Source organism: Oncorhynchus tshawytscha, linkage group LG03 (assembly GCF_018296145.1).
Source record: "Oncorhynchus tshawytscha isolate Ot180627B linkage group LG03, Otsh_v2.0, whole genome shotgun sequence".
NCBI lineage: Eukaryota > Metazoa > Chordata > Actinopteri > Salmoniformes > Salmonidae > Oncorhynchus > Oncorhynchus tshawytscha.
The window spans coordinates 55,424,460-55,442,290 of record NC_056431.1 but is presented as its reverse complement, the minus strand read 5'-3'; the positions used below and the strand labels follow the sequence as shown (position 1 = coordinate 55,442,290).

Sequence of the window (17,831 nt, the reverse complement as noted above, 5' to 3'; positions counted from 1 at the left end):
ATGTTCCAAATATGATAAAAGTAGGAATTGAACATTTCATTGAACATTCCATTGAACTATTAGTTAATGTAATGCATCTTATGTGTTATATCATAGGTGCCCCTGAGATTGAAATTCCTGATGAATATCGCGAGGTTGTGAAACACAAAGCTGGAACCACTGTCGAGCTTAGATTTGGAATCATTGCCAAACCAGCACCGACAATTGAGTGGTACAAGGACAGAAAGGAACTTGAGTCCGGTGCCCAGGCTCAGCTGGTACAGAAGAACGCTGCTGATAGTTCCACTCTTATCATCAGGGATACCACACGTCTCAACTCTGGAACATATGAGATGAGGCTTAAAAACTCTTTGGGCTCAGCATATGCCTATGTCAGAGTACAAATTCTTGGTACGTATTGCTCCTTATCATTTTTATTTTGGTACCTATATGTCTACACTGTTAGCACAGTATCAAAAATCATATGGAAAGTTACTCAATACTCAATAGTCAATAGTCAATACTCAATAGTTACTCAATATCTCTAATTAGCAAATAACCAAAACAATTAATGTGCAAAGTGACATAGTATTATTCAAATGTTTTGTCTTTATTAGATAAACCAGGACCACCACCTGGCGAGATTCAGCTCAAAAAGGTCACTGCTAACAGTATCACCATAATGTGGGATCCTCCTGAGGACGAGGGTGGCGCAATGGTAACCCACTACATTGTGGAGAAACGGGAGGCCAGTAGAATTCAATGGTCCATTATCTCTGAGAATTGGGCGGAATGTATTGTGAATGTCCCAAGACTGATCAAAGGCAATGAGTACATCTTCAGAGTCCGAGGAGTGAACAAATATGGAGTTGGAGACCCACTGGAATCTGAACCCGTAGAAGCAAAGAATGCATTTGGTAAGGATAAAACAAGCAACATCTGTCCAGCTACCTGAACATATTGTATTTTGGTCCCAACGTGATCTAACATGAATATATTTTTTTGCAGTTCCTCCAAGTCAACCTTCCAAGCCTCAAGTCACCATGATCACACACTCCTCAATGACGGTGGTATGGGAAAGACCTGGAATTGATGGTGGAAGTGACATTGATGGATATTACCTGGAAAAACGAGAGAAGACAAGCTTGCGTTGGTTCAAGGTTATCAAAAACACCATTCGTGATACAAGACAGAAAGTCAGCAACCTGCTCACTGGAAAGGACTATCAATATCGTGTATGTGCTGTCAATAAGGCTGGAGCTGGTCCATACTCCGAAGAGTCTGACCTCTTCAAAGCTGCTGATGCAGTTGGTATGTTATTCTCCTCATTGCCATCCTGGAACATAACATTTACATTTGGGTTATTTGGCAGACACTCTTATCCACAGCAACTTACAGTCAGAACATAGCATGTTTCATGTTTCTTCTACTACTTGTTCTTTAACATTTCTCTTACATTTGACAATGTATTTTTTTCTTAATTTTAGACCCACCAGGTGAACCAACCAAACTCAGAGTGGTCGACTCCACCAAAACATCCATCACCCTGGGCTGGGTGGCGCCAGTGTATGATGGTGGCAGCGAGATCACCAGCTATATCGTTGAGCAGATGAACTCTGAAGAAAGGGAATGGACTGTCATCAGCCACAACGGAGAAGTGAGGACAACAGAGTATGTTGTGAATCACCTGAAACCAGGAACCTATTACTTCTTCCGTGTATCTGCTGTCAACTGTCTGGGACCCAGTCAACCAATCGAGATGTACCAGCCTGTTCAATCCAAGGATATTCTTGGTTCGTATTCAAATATTCACAACATTCTATTAATATGTTAACATTGTACCTATTGCACTAGTACCAAATCTCTTACCTATTTTTCTTTCTCTGCTATCCGTCTAACAGAGGAGGCTGATCTTGATTTGGATGTTCCCATGACGACTCAATACACCGCCAAGGCAGGAAGGGATATTGAGGTGTTTATTCCACTGAAGGGCAGACCTGCACCAAACTGTACATGGAGAAGACATGACAAGAACATGGCCAGCGATGCAAGATACACTATCACCAGCACAGAACGTACAACAGTTCTTGTCATTCCAAAGGTCACCCGTGACGACTGTGGCAAATACTACCTGGAGATTGAGAACGGTGTTGGCGAGTCCAAGTTCATCACTGTGTCTGTTAAGGTTCTTGACACCCCATCCACTTGCCAAAAACTGATCATCAAGAATGTCACCAGAGGCAAGTTGACCCTGAGCTGGGAAGCTCCTCTGATCGATGGTGGTTCCCCAATCACCAACTACATTGTGGAGAAGAAAGACGCTAACAACAGAGCGTATACAGTCGTGTCATCAGAGTGCCCCAACACATCATACAAGATCGACGGTCTGTCAGATGAAATCGCCTACTTCTTCAGAGTGTCTGCTGAGAATGAGCATGGTACTGGTGATACATGTGAGACTGCAGAGCCAGTCAGGGCCACTGAGACCCCCGGACCAGTCAAAGAGCTGGTCATGACAGACGCTACTAAGACATCAGTGACTCTTCACTGGACCAAGCCTGACCATGATGGAGGTAGCCACATTTCGGACTATGTCATTGAGACGAAAACTAAAGAGGAAGAATCCTGGACTGTTGCTACAACATGCAAGCGTTGCACATGTGAAGTTAAAAACCAGAAGGAAAATTCTGTTGTGAACTTTAGGGTGTTTTCTAAGAATGAGAAGGGCATCAGTGACTTCTCTGAGATTGGGCCCATAACAGTAAAGGAGTTCATTATTCCACCTGAGGCCAACATGATAGATTATCCGAATGGCGAACTCTTTGTTCGTGTCGGTCAAAACATCCATATTGAAATGCCATTTAAGGGTAAACCAAAGCCATCTGTTGGATGGATGAAGGAAAACATTCCTTTGAAAGAAAGTGAACAGATTCGCTTCCGTGAAACAGACAACAAAGTGTCTATAACAGTCAGAAGCGCAAAGAAAGAGAATGCAGGCCTATACACATTGGTTCTGAACAACAAGCTTATCAAGAACTTCTTTGACATCAATGTGATCACTCTCGGACCCCCCTCTGTGCCAGTTGGACCGGTCCGATTTGATGAGGTCAAAGCACAGGGCATCATTATATCTTGGGATGAACCACAGGACAATGGAGGTGGAGACATCACTTGCTACAGTGTGGAGAAACGAGAGACGGCCCAGGCTAACTGGAAGATGGTTTGCTCCAGTGTGGTGAGGACAACGTTCAAGATACCCAACCTGGTCAAGGGCACAGAGTACCAGTTTAGAATACGTGCAGAGAACAAATACGGAGTGAGCGATCCTTTGAATTCACCAGACGTGATCGCCCAACACCAGTACATGCCACCAGGTGCACCAGGAAAACCAGTCACATACAACGTTACCAGTGACGGCATGACTATCCAATGGGAAGCACCCAGCTTTGATGGTGGCTCACCAATCACCGGCTACCATGTTGAGAAGAAGGACAGAAACAGCCTGCTGTGGACTAAAGTAAATTCCAGCATCATCTCTGCCCGTGACTACAGAATCATTCAGTTGATTGAAGGACTGGAGTATTCCTTCAGAGTCTATGCAGAGAATAATGCTGGCCTGAGTCCCGTCAGTGAACAGAGCAAACATGCCCTCGCAATCTCCCCAGTTGGTGAGTATAAAATATTTATGACTGTCTATGACAGATGTTGTAATGTCTTGTGTAGCTGTTATAACAGCTTTATGAATGCATACATAATGGGGACTACAGTAAAGTGTTACCTTGTTGTTTTTTCCTCAATGAACAGTCTGCTATCATGAACATACATTCTTTATGAACATACACTACTTCAGCAACCTGACCTTTCCTTTCCCCCCTAGATCCACCTGGTACTCCTAACGTCATTGATGTCACAAGAGATACTGTCACTCTCAAATGGGATATACCCAAGAAAGATGGAGGATTTAAGATTGTGGCATACAGTGTAGAGAGACGTCAAGGTAGAGGCAAATGGTTGAGATGCAACTTCACCGACATAAGTGATTTGCAATTCACCATCACTGGACTTTCGGCTGGTGATCGCTATGAATTCAGAGTTATTGCCAGAAATGCTGTCGGTACAGTCAGTCCACCCTCACAGTCATCGGGCTATGTCATGACAAAAGATGAAAGTGGTAATTATACATTATATTAAATAAACATTATACTGTACATTATACAACCTGTTTATTTTGTCTGACTATCTAAGTTTGTCTCTATGTGATTACATTTATCATTAATGTCATGTTTTTGTGTCTCTCTGTTTAGTTTCTCCCGACATTGAGTTCAGAGCCGACACTGCTCTTGTGTACAAGGCTGGTGAAAACATCAAACTAAACTGTAGTATCACGGGTCGACCAGTGCCTCAGGTCATATGGTACAAGGACGGTAAAGAGATTGACAAGATGATGTTGATTGATATTACCACTAACATCGGCTCCAGCCACCTGTTCATCAGAGATGCTGATCGCGACCATCGCGGAGTGTACATGGTGGAAGCCAAGAACAGCTCTGGAACTAAGACAGAGAGTGTCAACATCAGAGTCTCAGGTTGGTTTATAGATAAAAAGAGTTACATTATTTATTTTCCCTCAAATTGTGATGCAGATGATTTAACAACAACTGGGTGAATTCATGCTTACCATTAACAATGTATGCTTTCTTTAGATACCCCTGGACCACCTGAGGGACCAGTGCGTTTCACTGGTATCACTGCAGAAAAGGCAACTGTCTGGTGGAACCCCCCAGAGAACGATGGATGTGCTGCAATCCTCTGTTATACAGTGGAAAAGAGAGAAACATCTAGGATCTCCTGGGCAATGATGACAAGCAAGTGTGAAGCTTGTTCATTCAACGCCACCAAGCTGATCAAGGGCAACGAGTACCAGTTCCGTATCTCTGCTGTCAATAAGTTCGGAGTTGGACGTCCTCTCGACTCTGATCCATTCATTGCACAGATGCAATTCAGTAAGTTCCATCACACAACAAGATCTAAAGAGATGACTGACACATAATTATTTGTTATTAACTTAAATTGTTATGTTTAACTAAAACAAACACATGTTTTGTTTCACAGCCGTTCCAGAAGCCCCAGGAACACCAGACGCCACAAATGTGACTGGAGACACAATCACAATAGGCTGGACAAGACCCAGATCAGATGGTGGAAATGAGATCAAACACTACATCCTGGAGAGACGTGAGAAGAAGAGCTTGCAATGGGTGAAGGTTTCATCCAAGAGACCAATCACTGAGCTCAGACACAGAGTGACACACCTGAACGAAGGTAATGAATATGAATTCCGTGTCATGGCTGAAAACGGTGCCGGAATCGGACCAGCAAGCAGCACATCAAGACTCTTTAAGTGCAGAGAGCCTACAAGCGCACCAAGTGCTCCTTCTCTGGTGAAGGTCACCGACTCCACAAAGTCGTCTGTCACCCTGGAATGGATCAAGCCTGTGTTTGACGGTGGTATGGAGATCATTGGCTACGTCATTGAGATGTGCAAGGCAAGCCTTAATGAATGGCACCAAGTCAACAGAGCAACTTGCATCAACACAAGATACACCGCTAAAGGTTTAACGGCTGGAGAGGAATATAGGTTCCGTGTGCGTGCAGTGAATGGGTCTGGAAAAGGAGAAGCATGTGCAGTTCCTAATCCAGTGCAAGCTGTTGATAGACTGACGTCACCAGAAATCACCCTTGATGCAGACTTCAAACAGACACACGTTGTGAAGAACGGGGCAACCGTCACTCTTCATATTGCCTTCTGTGGTAAACCAACTCCGCTGGCTACATGGACCAAGGCAGGTGGTGAACTTGGTGTTATGGCAGATGTCAACACAACTGACACATACAGTACCTTGACCATTGAGAGCTGTACCAGATTTGACTCTGGAAAATACACCTTGTTGCTTGAGAACAACGGAGGCCGAAAATCTATCACATTGACCGTGAAGGTGCTTGATACACCTGGACCTCCAGGAGCTATCAGCTTTAAGGATGTGACCAGGGGAGCTCTGACAATGCTGTGGGATGCTCCAGCCAACGACGGTGGAGCCCGTATTCAGCACTACATCGTAGAAAAGCGTGAGGCTAGTCGTCTCAGCTGGAAGTCAGTCAGCGAAAAATCCTCACGCCAAATGATCAGAATGACCAACCTAGAAATAGGTATACCTTACCTGTTCAGAGTCATCGCTGAAAATACATATGGCAGGGGAGAACCCTGTGAGATGATTGAACCGATCACTGCAACTGAGGTCCCTGCTCCACCCAAGAGTCTTGACGTTATTGACACTACTAATTCTACTGCTATCTTGGCCTGGCTGAAACCTGAACATGACGGTGGCAGCCGCATCACAGGTTACATTGCTGAGGCCAAAGCAAAGGGCTCTGATCGCTGGATTGTTGGCGGTCAAACCAAACACCTAAAGTTAGTCATTGACGGCTTGATTGAGAACACAGAATATGACTTCCGCGTCAAGGCTATCAATGAGGCTGGTATCAGTGTCCCAAGAGATGCCTTAGCATCCGTTGTCATCAAGGAGCCCAAGATTGAGCCCACAGCAGATCTCAGTGGCATAAATAACCAGCTCATCACATGCAAGACTCACAATGCATTCACCATTGATATCCCCATCAGTGGCAGACCAGCTCCAAAGGCCACCTGGAAACTGGAGGAGATGAAGCTAAAAGAGACTGACAGAGTGATCATCAAGACTACTACAGAAAGAACCACCCTGGTGGTAAAAGACAGCAAGAGAGGAGACAGTGGAAAATACTACCTCACTTTGGACAATGCCGCCGGACTGAAGACATTTGCTGTTACTGTCAACGTTGTTGGAAGACCCACTCCACCAGTAGGACCCATTGAAATCTCTGAAGTGTCATCAGAGGGCTGCTCATTGGCTTGGACAGCACCAGAGGATGACGGTGGAACAGATATCGACAACTACATTGTTGAGAAACGTGAATCTGGTTCTACATCCTGGCAAGTGGTGAACTCAAGTTGTAAACGCACCACGATCAAAGTAAGCCATCTGACCAAATACATGGAGTACACCTTCCGTGTCTCTGCTGAGAGCAAGTATGGCGTGAGCAAGTCCATTGAGTCTTCAGCTGTTGTCATTGAGCATCCATTTGGTAAGTTCATGTGTAAAATCAATTTACATTTGCTTTAATGGTTTGAAAATGTGAAGACACTAATAATTAATTGTTTTGTCTTATTCTCAATATCAGTTCCACCAAGTCCACCAACCCGCCCAGATGTGGTGACAGTATCTGCTACGGCTATTGGCATCAAGTGGGATCTGCCATATGCTGATGGCGGCAGCAAGGTGACTGGATACTGGATAGAGAAGAAGGAGAGAAACACCATTCTTTGGGTCAGGGAGAACAAACTTCCATGCCTGGATACCCAATACAAAGTCTCTAGTCTCATTGAAGGCCTGGAGTACCAGTTCAGAGTTTATGCTATGAATATTTCTGGTCTCAGCAAAGCCAGTGAGGCCTCAAGACCAGTAGTGGCTTTGAACCCAGTCGGTAAGTGCAACATTCAAAGGACATTTTTCTAAATATTTGGACTCTCTGGAATGTTCCATGTTGACCGTTGACCTTTGCACTGATTGTACATTCTCATTTTGTCTCCATGTAGATCCTCCTGTTAAACCTGAGGTGACTGATGTCACAAGGTCCTCAGTAACTATTGCATGGGGTATACCATTCAATGATGGTGGCAGCAAGATTGTCGGATACATCGTGGAGCGCAAGCCGTGGAGTGATGATGAGTGGGATAACGCCCGCTGGTTGAAATGTAACTACACCACCATCACAGAGACTCACTTCACAGTTGGAGGACTGGGTGAAGCAGAAATCTTTGAGTTCCGTGTCATTGCCAAAAATGGAGCTGGAGTTCACAGTGCACCATCTGAAACAACAGGACCGATCACCTGCAAGGACGAATACAGTAAGATACTACTGTTAGATAATGTTACGTTACTGTCAAGTTTACGCATATGTATATATATATACACATATTTATATATTAATATATATATATATATATATATATATATATATATATATATATATATGTATTATTTCATAATTTATATTTTATTTTTGTCTTATAGCTCCTCCCAAGGCTGAACTTGACAGCTCTCTTGTTGGAGAGCATGTCACTATCCGGGCTGGATCAGACCTGGTCCTTGATGGTGTAATTGGTGGTAAACCCGAACCCATAGTATGGTGGGCCAAAGGTGACAAGGTGCTGGAGCTGGGAGAGAAATACTCCCTGACATACACCAGTTCAAGAGCCATGGCCATCATCAAGTCCTGCAACAGAAACGACACAGGAAGATACGTTCTGACCGTGAAGAACGCCAGTGGAACCAAGACAGCGTCTGTCAACGTTAAAGTACTCGGTAAGAACATAAAGTAGATACAAAGACATATACACTTGCAATGACATGGAAACAAAATAGTTTTCAACTAAATGTTACTATATTACTATAATACAGTGGTGGTTGGTGCCGTTTAAGATGAGGGAGGACAATGTTTTTTTTTAAATGAGCATGGTCTTACTGTATTTCTATTACAGCATGTTGGATGACTCTCATTCATATTCCATTCACCCAGCTCATTTTCCCTATACCGATCATGAGATTGCTACAATGTAGCCTATGAATGGAAGTTTACAACATAGGTACACTGGTTGACAGAAATTTGAGTAATCAAGGTGACAGACAGTGACACATTCAATACTGCCTTGAACACTCTTCCCTGCATCTAGCTGATCTAGGGTGTAATCATTAGTCTAATAGTTGCAAACAAGAGTTCAGGTATGTTTTCCCTGTTTTGTTCTGTTTTCCTCCATTTAAGAATTGGCTGAATGACTACACCCCTGATCACACGCAAACACAGTTAACTTTCATAGCAGCCACATACATGATCACTTTGATAGTTGTAGCTATAATTCCTTCTTGCATCTACGCGCTCTGGCACCGGTTAGTTGAGGTAATATGTACATGTAGGTAGAGTTATTAAAGTGACTATGCATAGATAACAACAGAGAGTAGCAGCAGTGTAAAGTGGGGGGGAGCAATGCAAATAGTCTGGGTAACCATTTGATACTCAGGAGTATTTTGGCTTGGGGGTGGGAGCTGTTTAGAAGCTTCTCGGACCTAGACTTGGCGCACCGGTACCGCTTGCCGTGCGGTAGCAGAGAGAACATTCGCTAGCTAAGTAAATTAAAGTGAAAAAATTTAAATATATATATATATACATAGCTCTCTCTCTTTTTTTGTATTCTTTTTTTTTACCCCCTTTTCTCCACAATTTTGTGGTATCCAATCGGTCTTGTCTCATCGCTGCAACCACCGTATGAACTCGGGAGAGGCGAAGGTCGAGAGCCGTGAACAGTCAGTTAATCATTTCTGTATTTTCCAGACACTCCTGGACCACCTGGTTCAGTTAGAGTCAAAGACTACACAAAGGAGTCTGTCGTCATTACATGGGACATACCAACTATTGACGGTAGAGCCCCTGTGAACAACTACATTATTGAGAAACGTGAAGCTTCAATTAAATCCTACAAAACAGTTACAGCAGAATGCAGGAAGACCTTGTTCAGAATTACTGGCCTGGAGGAATCAGTACACTACTTCTTCAGAAACTCAACCCAACCAAGCACTGCTTCTTGACACAATGCACACTTAACCCGGAAGCCAGCCGCACCAATGTGTCGGAGGAAATACCGTACACCTTGCGACTGTGTCAGCGTGCACTGCGCCCGGCCCGCCACAGGAGTCACTAGTACACGATGGGACAAGGACATCACTGCCGGCCAAACCCTCCCCTAAACAGGACGACGCTGGGCTAATTGTGCGCCGCCCCATGAGTCTCCCGGTCGCGGCCGGCTGCGACAGAGCCTGTACTCGAACCCTGAATCTCTAGTGGCACAGCAGGCTAGCTCTCTCTCTTGCTTCTCCTTAATTTTTGAAGAAATTGTTGTGTTCAAAACTGTTCAACTATTGTCTTTCTCTCTCTTTGAGTCAATTACTCACCACATTTTATGCACTGCAGTGCCAGCTAGCTGTAGCTTATGCTTTCAGTATTAGATTCATTCTCTGATCCTTTGATTGGATGAATCACGTCAGTTCTTGCTGCAAGAGCTCTGATAGGTTAGAGGACGTCTTCCGGGAAGTTGTCATAATTACTGTGTAAGAAGGGGGTGAGAACCATGAGCCTCCTAGGCTTTGTATTAAAGTCAATATACCCAGAGGAGGACAGAAACTAGCTGTCCTCCGGCTATACCATGGTGCTACCATACAGAGTGCTGTTGAGGCTACTGTAGACCTTCATTGCAAAACAGTGTGTTTTAGTCAATTATTTGGTGACGTGAATATATTTAGTATAGTACAGTTTTATCTTAAAAGGATCACGTTTTTTAAATGTTTCACAATTACATTTTTATGAAATTCACTGTGGACAATGGTCCTCCCCTTACTCCTCTGAAGAGCCTCCACTGTTATAATAACCCAATTTAATGTTTCACTCTGTATTTCCAGATACACCAGGGCCTCCTGAGGAAAAGGTCACAATCACCAGGGTGACAGAGGAGAAGTGCACTGTGTCTTGGAAGATCCCTCTGGAGGATGGTGGAGATCTTGTCACTCATTACATTGTTGATAGACGTGAGACCAGCAGACTCAACTGGGTGATCATGGAGACCGAGTGCAAGACTCTGTCCTGTGTCAGCTCCAAACTGATCAAGAACAACGAGTACGTCTTCCGTGTCAGAGGAGTAAACAAGTTCGGACCTGGTGTGCCTTTGGAGTCCGAGCCTGTCATCGCCAGAAACGCATACAGTAAGCATGCATTCAGTGGCCATGTCCTTTTAATAGATGCAATACAATTGTTGTCTTATTCAAAGCCCAAACCTTATTAAACATGTTTTATTTTCCTTTATCATTGCAGCTGTCCCATCACAACCTGGAGCACCAGAAGTCACGGCTGTAGGAAAGGAGCACGTCATCATTGAATGGATGAAACCTGAAAGTGATGGCGGAAGTGAGATCAAGAATTACCTGGTGGACAAACGTGAGAAGAGCAGTTCCAGATGGACCAGGGTCAATAAGACATTTACCATCTACGACATCCGCCTGAAGATCTCTGGTTTGCTGGAAGGCAGTGATTACCAGTTCCGTGTTACAGCTGTGAATACAGCTGGAAACAGCCAGCCCAGTGAAGCCTCTCACTATGCCTACTGTAGAGAGCCAACATGTACGTGATCAAAAAGTCATAGTCTAGATTTTAGTAACCATAAGAGGTCCATCTTTATAATTTTACCATTGACTTATGGTTGACTTCTGAAACACTGCTGCTGCTGAATGACTCATACTGTATTTTGTGTTTTCCAGACACTCCAGCCCCTCCTTCAATTCCACGAGTGGTAGATTCCACCAAGCATAGCATTAGCTTGCAATGGACCAGACCCATGTATGATGGTGGCGCTGATGTTGTTGGCTACGTGGTGGAGGTGCTTGAGGAAGGAACCGAGCAGTGGTACAGGGCCACTCAGAAGACTTTAAAGACCAATTCGTTTGTTGCCACTGGACTTCAAAGCAACAAGAAGTACAGTTTCCGTGTCGCAGGAGTCAATAGCAATGGCACTGGGGAATTCAGCGAACCTAGTGTGGAAATTGAGCCTGTTGAGAAACTCTGTACGTTTGTTCTTAAGCTTTTACTGTCAATAATTCACAATGGCAGCATGTTTGTATGTAAAGGGTTAACCTGGTATAACTGCAGTTTAAACCAATGTTTACATTGAATCAAAGACCCTCTTTTTAGACTTATAGTTGGTATATGTGCTGTTATTATGTTGTAAACGTGCTGTAATTTTTTGTCACAACAGCAATCCCTGATCTTGAGCTCCCTGATGATCTGAAGAAGATTGTGTGTCTGAGAGCTGGTAACACTCTTAGGCTGTTCGTCAATGTGGCTGGAAGACCGGCTCCTGTACTGACCTGGAGGAAACCTGGCATTGACCTGCAGAGCCGTGGGTTCATTGATACAACTGATAGTTATACTCAACTAATCGTTGAGAAGGTCCATCGTTACGATGCCGGCAAATACACCATTGAGGCTGAAAATCCATCTGGCAAGAAGTCAGCAACTATTCTCGTCAAGGTTTATGGTATGTTATCGGTTACGTTGACATACTTAAGATGGTTAAATGATTGGGAACTATCTGTGAACCATATAATTACATATAGAATAGTGAATCGTCATGTGCTGTGAACAGTCAGTTAATCCTTTCTGTATTTTCCAGACACTCCTGGACCACCTGGTTCAGTTAGAGTCAAAGACTACACAAAGGAGTCTGTCGTCATTACATGGGACGTACCATCTATTGACGGTGGAGCCCCTGTGAACAACTACATCATTGAGAAACGTGAAGCTTCAATGAAATCCTACAAAACAGTTACAACAGAATGCAGGAAGACCTTGTTCAGAATTACTGGCCTGGAGGAATCAGTACACTACTTCTTCAGAGTGTTACCAGAGAACATATATGGTGTTGGAGAACCATGTGAAACCCCTGAATCAGTGTTGATCTGTGAAGTACCTAGCCTTCCTCAGGATCTGCACATTGTGGATATTGGAAAGTCCTCTGCCATACTTAACTGGGAGAAACCTCTTCATGATGGTGGAAGCAGACTGACGGGCTACGTCATTGAAGCTAACATCGTTGGATCAGACAGATGGAGTGCAGTGGCCACCGTTAAACAGTCCATGTCCCAGCACACCGTCACTGGTCTGACAGAGAAGGAGACTTATCTCTTCAGAATCAGAGCTACCAACACCAGAGGAGTTAGCGAGCCTAGGGAGATTACAGGACCTGTGGTCATTCAGGAACAACTACGTATGTTATATTCTGATTCTTATGCTACACACATGGCAGTTAATCTATTTAAAAATTAAAGTTTTGATACATCTTCAGATGGTCTAATTTTCCCCAAAAATATTTCCTTTTACAGTGGCACCCTATATTGATCTGGCCGGCATTCCACAGAAGGTTGTCCATGTGCCAGCCGGCAAACCAATCGACCTCAATATTCCTATAAAGGCCAGACCTGCTCCAGTTTGCACCTGGTCCTTCAATGGTGCTAAAATGAAGGATAGTCTTGACCGGGTTAAGATTGTGTCTAATGGAAAATACACCAAACTGACTGTCCGTGAGACAACCATTGATGACACTGGTAGCTACACTCTTCAAGTAAAGAATTCTGTAGGAACTGCGACAGAGATACTTAAAATTATCATTCTTGGTAAGTGTGTGTGTTTTTGGTTTGTGTGTTCTTATGTTTTTGTATTGGAATATTCTAAATACAACCTTCTGCTTATTTCTGTCTAGATAAACCTGGAATACCTATTGGACCGATCACAGTTGATGCCGTTGATGCCACATCTGTAACAGTCAGCTGGGAGCCACCAGAGAAGGATGGCGGCTCCAACATTAGTGGCTATGTTGTTGAGCAGCGTGACGCTCACCGCCCCGGATGGCTGCCAGTGTCCGAATCTGTCACAAGACCCACATTCAAGTTCACCAGATTGTCTGAGGGAACTGAATACGTGTTCCGTGTGGCTGCAACAAACCGCTTTGGCATTGGGGGATTCTTGCAGTCTGAAGTTGTTGAATGCAAGAGTCTCAAGAGTAAGACATCATAAATCCTAAAACACAGTACATTTCACCTTTTGACAAAATGTATTGTATTATACATGTATTATACATGTATTATAATGTATTATACACTATTATACACTACAAAAACAGTGTACTTCATTTGGAGGAAGTTAAAGAAAAGGGATGATGGTGGCTATAACTGATCTCATTTGAAATCTCTAATCTCTCCACAGCCGTACCCAGTGCACCAAACCGACCTGATGTACTGGATGTGACTCATGAGGGAATGACCATCACATGGCAGCCACCAGAAGAAGATGGAGGCTCCCAAGTGTCTGGATATATAATTGAGCGCAAGGAGGTCAGATCTGAAAGGTGGATGAGCATCGTTAAGAACCCAGTCACCATGACCAGATACAGATCATCAGGTCTGTGCGAAGGCAATGAGTATGAGTTCCGCGTGATCGCCCTCAACTCCAGAGGCTCGAGCAAACCCAGTATGGCATCTAAACCAGCTATTGCCATGGATCCCATCGGTATGCCTCTGTAATCCTGTCCTTAGTTGTTGTGTCCCATATTAGAAACATTGAAATAAGCAGTAAATTATGTAATTACTATGTTTAACTTTTTTTGTAATGTGTTATTCAACTCAATGATTTATGGGTCAAAATGTCCTTGCCATTTTCAAACTTGTGTATATGACCAAAACTATTATATTTGTCTTTATCTAAACAGAGCCTCCTAGTTTACCACAGTTCCCCATGGTCACAGACACAACCAGGACATCTGTGTCTCTGGCCTGGAGTCCTCCAGAGGAAGAGGGTGGTTCTGTCATCACTGGTTACCTGATTGAGATGCAGAAGGTGGATCAGGTGGAATGGACCATGTGCAACACAACACCCATAAAGATCTGTGAATACACTCTGACGCACATGCCTCAGGGAGCTGAGTACAAGTTCCGTGTGATGGCCTGCAACGCTGGTGGACCCGGAGAGCCAGTTGAGATCCCAGGAATCGTCAAGGTTACAGAAATGCTTGGTAAGGGATACAAATATGTGTATAGCGTACCAGGAAGAGCTGTATTTTGTATTTTGTATTTTGCTTTTGAAGCTTGTGTCAAATGTGAACTAACTTAACAATGTCTGTATGCTTCATTTCAGACTATCCCGATTATGAACTGGACCTCAAATATGAGGAAGGCTATGTGGTCAGACAGGGAGGAGTCATCAGGCTGTCTGTGCCCATCAAGGGTAAACCAGTCCCTATTTGCAAGTGGACAAAGGAAGGCCGAGATATCTCTCACAGAGCTATGATTGCCACCAATGATGATATCACTGAACTTGTGATCAAAGAAGCCCACAGAGATGACACTGGCACATATGACCTGGTCCTGGAGAACAAATGTGGCAGGAAGGCTGTCTACATCAATGTTAAAGTGATTGGACGTCCAGACGCACCGGAAGGTCCCCTTGAGTTTGATGATATCCAGGCTCGCTCTGTAAGAGTCAGCTGGAGACCTCCCTCTGAAGACGGTGGCTCTGATATCTTGGGTTACATCGTTGAAAGGCGAGAGGTATCAAAGGTAGCATGGTACACTGTGGACTCAAGAGTTGTGGACACAGCTCTGGTGGTCAAGGGGCTGAAGGAGAATGTTGAATACCATTTCAAGATCACTGCTGAAAACCAGTTTGGTGTGAGCAGATCTCTCAAATCAGATGAATGTGTCACTCCAAAGACACCGCTGTGTAAGTATTTTTGAATGTTCATAATTATTGTTCTGCAAATATAAAATGTGTTTTCTTGTGGTATCACTCCTCAGTTCTTCTATTTACAATTATGCAATTCTCATTTCTATACAACAGCTCCACCAGAACCTCCAATCAACCCACCAGAAGTTATGGATGTCACAAAGAGCACTGTTGCTCTATCTTGGGGCAGACCAAAAGATGATGGTGGCGCCCGCATTACAGGATACTACGTTGAGAGGAGAGAGGTGTCCACAGAGAAGTGGGTGCGTCACAACAAGACACACATCACCACTACAATGTACACTCTCACTGGACTCATCCCTGACGCTGAATATCTGTTCCGTGTCGTGGCACAAAACGACATCGGTCAGAGTGAACCTGGACCAGTATCTGAAAATGTTATATGCAAAGATCCATTCGGTATGTATTTAATAGGCCTTTCGATTATATATTTAAAGCTGCAATATGTAACTTTTTGGGTGACCTGACAAAATGAACATAGAAATTATAGTTATAGATCTGTCAATCTCATTGAAAGGAAGTATAAGAAGTGGTAGATCTGTTCTATGTGTGCTAATTATATGCTTCCTGTTCTTAAGTTTTGTTTTTGCGTCTTTTACATTCAGTTTCAAACAGCTGAAATTACAATATTTTTGGTTATGGAACAGATATTTCACAGCGGTTTAGATGGTACAATGATTTTCTACACAATGACGTCTTGTTTTGTCAAAAACTGAAATTAGGCGAACTATTAGAATTTTAGCAAACAGGAAATGGCGATTTCTGCATATTGCACCTTTAATAATACATATAAATATTATAAATAATACAATACTTCAATAAGATTTTTTTTGTAATTGCATGGTTACTTCTCTCTCTCTTTGAATAGACAAACCCAGTCAACCAGGTGAGATTGATATAATCTCCGTTGCCAAAGACTGCATCACTATTCACTGGCTGCGCCCAGAATGCGATGGTGGCAAAGAGATCCTGGGTTACTGGATTGAGTTCAGACAGGCAGGTGAAAGTGCCTGGAAGAAATGCAACAAGGAGCGTTCCAAGGACAGACAGTTCACCATGGGTGGTCTGATGGAGGCTACAGAGTACGAGTTCAGAATCCTTGCAGAAAATGAAACAGGAATGAGTAGACCTCGCAGGACCGCCATGGGCATCAAGACTAAACTGAGCTGTACGTTGGCATAATATTTTCATAAAATACTCTAAGCGCCTTAGATTACAAAAATCATTGATTAAAAAGTATTGCTATTCATTAGAAATAATGCTCATGCTCTGTTTATGTTTCAACAGTGGGAGAGGCTCCTAGTCTCAAGGAAGACATGGCAGATGTCATCACAAAACTTGGTGAATCAGGAACTCTGACATGCCAGATTATTGGACGTCCCCTTCCTGACATCAGATGGTACAGATATGGCAAGGAGCTGATCCAGAGCCGCAAGTACAAGATGAGTTCTGATGGTCGCAACCATTCACTGACAGTGGCCACAGATGAACAGGAAGATGAGGGCATATACACTTGCAGAGCCGCCAATGAAGCCGGTGAAACAGAGTCCAGCGGCAAGCTGCGCTTGCAGGCCGCACCTGCTTTCCACCCTGGATTCCCATTGAAGGAGAAATACACTGCAGGGTGTGGAACAAGTCTTCGTCTCCATGTTGTCTACATTGGCCGTCCAATTCCACAAATCATGTGGTTCTATGCAAAGAAGCCGCTCAACGCGTCTGAAAACGTGATAATTGAAAACACTGAGAGTTACACTCATCTGGTTATAAGGAATGTACAGCGCAAAACAAATGCTGGAAGATACAAGGTGCAATTGACCAACAAATTTGGAACTGTTGAAACCACACTCAAGGTTGAAATTCAAGGTAACAATGATTTTTTTACTATTATTGTAATAATATAATTGCTTATTTTATAAACATAACCAATGTTGTGCATGACCAACAGAGAATTTGTTATCTAAATGTTGATTTTAACTATTTTTTTCTCCAGATAAACCTACAAGACCTGAGGGACCTATTGTTGTTGATGCTGTGTTGAAGAGCGCAGTGATCATCAGCTGGAAACCACCAAAGGATGATGGTGGATCAATGATCACCAACTACATTGTGGAAAAACGAGAAGCAAAGGAAGGCGAGGAGTGGCATCTGGTGTCATCGTCAGTCTCAGGAAACACTTGCAGGATTCAAAATCTGATTGAAAGTGCTGGATACTACTTCCGTGTTTCTGCTCAGAACCAATATGGAGTCAGTGAGGCACTTGAAGTTCCTGGTGTTCTCATTATCAAAAGTCCATTCGGTAAGTATGCTTGTTGACAATGATAAATATATCACATAGATCATGTTTACTGTAACGGTTAGGA

General features: G+C 43.5%; 1 protein-coding gene across 1 annotated transcript in view; it reads left to right on the top strand.

Annotated features, from left to right (window-relative positions):
* LOC112239048 (titin) overlaps window positions 1-17,831 on the top strand; it is a 176,769-nt gene that overhangs the window by 150,138 nt on the left and 8,800 nt on the right. The window contains 26 exon segments of the mRNA XM_042320092.1: window positions 97-390; window positions 597-896; window positions 988-1,290; window positions 1,467-1,772; window positions 1,881-3,647; window positions 3,857-4,150; window positions 4,284-4,565; window positions 4,683-4,982; window positions 5,092-7,158; window positions 7,255-7,557; window positions 7,670-7,981; window positions 8,148-8,438; window positions 10,584-10,883; window positions 10,993-11,298; window positions 11,436-11,738; window positions 11,930-12,211; window positions 12,347-12,940; window positions 13,056-13,346; window positions 13,433-13,732; window positions 13,936-14,238; window positions 14,438-14,740; window positions 14,863-15,447; window positions 15,565-15,870; window positions 16,340-16,639; window positions 16,759-17,334; window positions 17,462-17,767. Coding sequence (XP_042176026.1) covers window positions 97-390; window positions 597-896; window positions 988-1,290; window positions 1,467-1,772; window positions 1,881-3,647; window positions 3,857-4,150; window positions 4,284-4,565; window positions 4,683-4,982; window positions 5,092-7,158; window positions 7,255-7,557; window positions 7,670-7,981; window positions 8,148-8,438; window positions 10,584-10,883; window positions 10,993-11,298; window positions 11,436-11,738; window positions 11,930-12,211; window positions 12,347-12,940; window positions 13,056-13,346; window positions 13,433-13,732; window positions 13,936-14,238; window positions 14,438-14,740; window positions 14,863-15,447; window positions 15,565-15,870; window positions 16,340-16,639; window positions 16,759-17,334; window positions 17,462-17,767 — 11,874 coding nt within the window.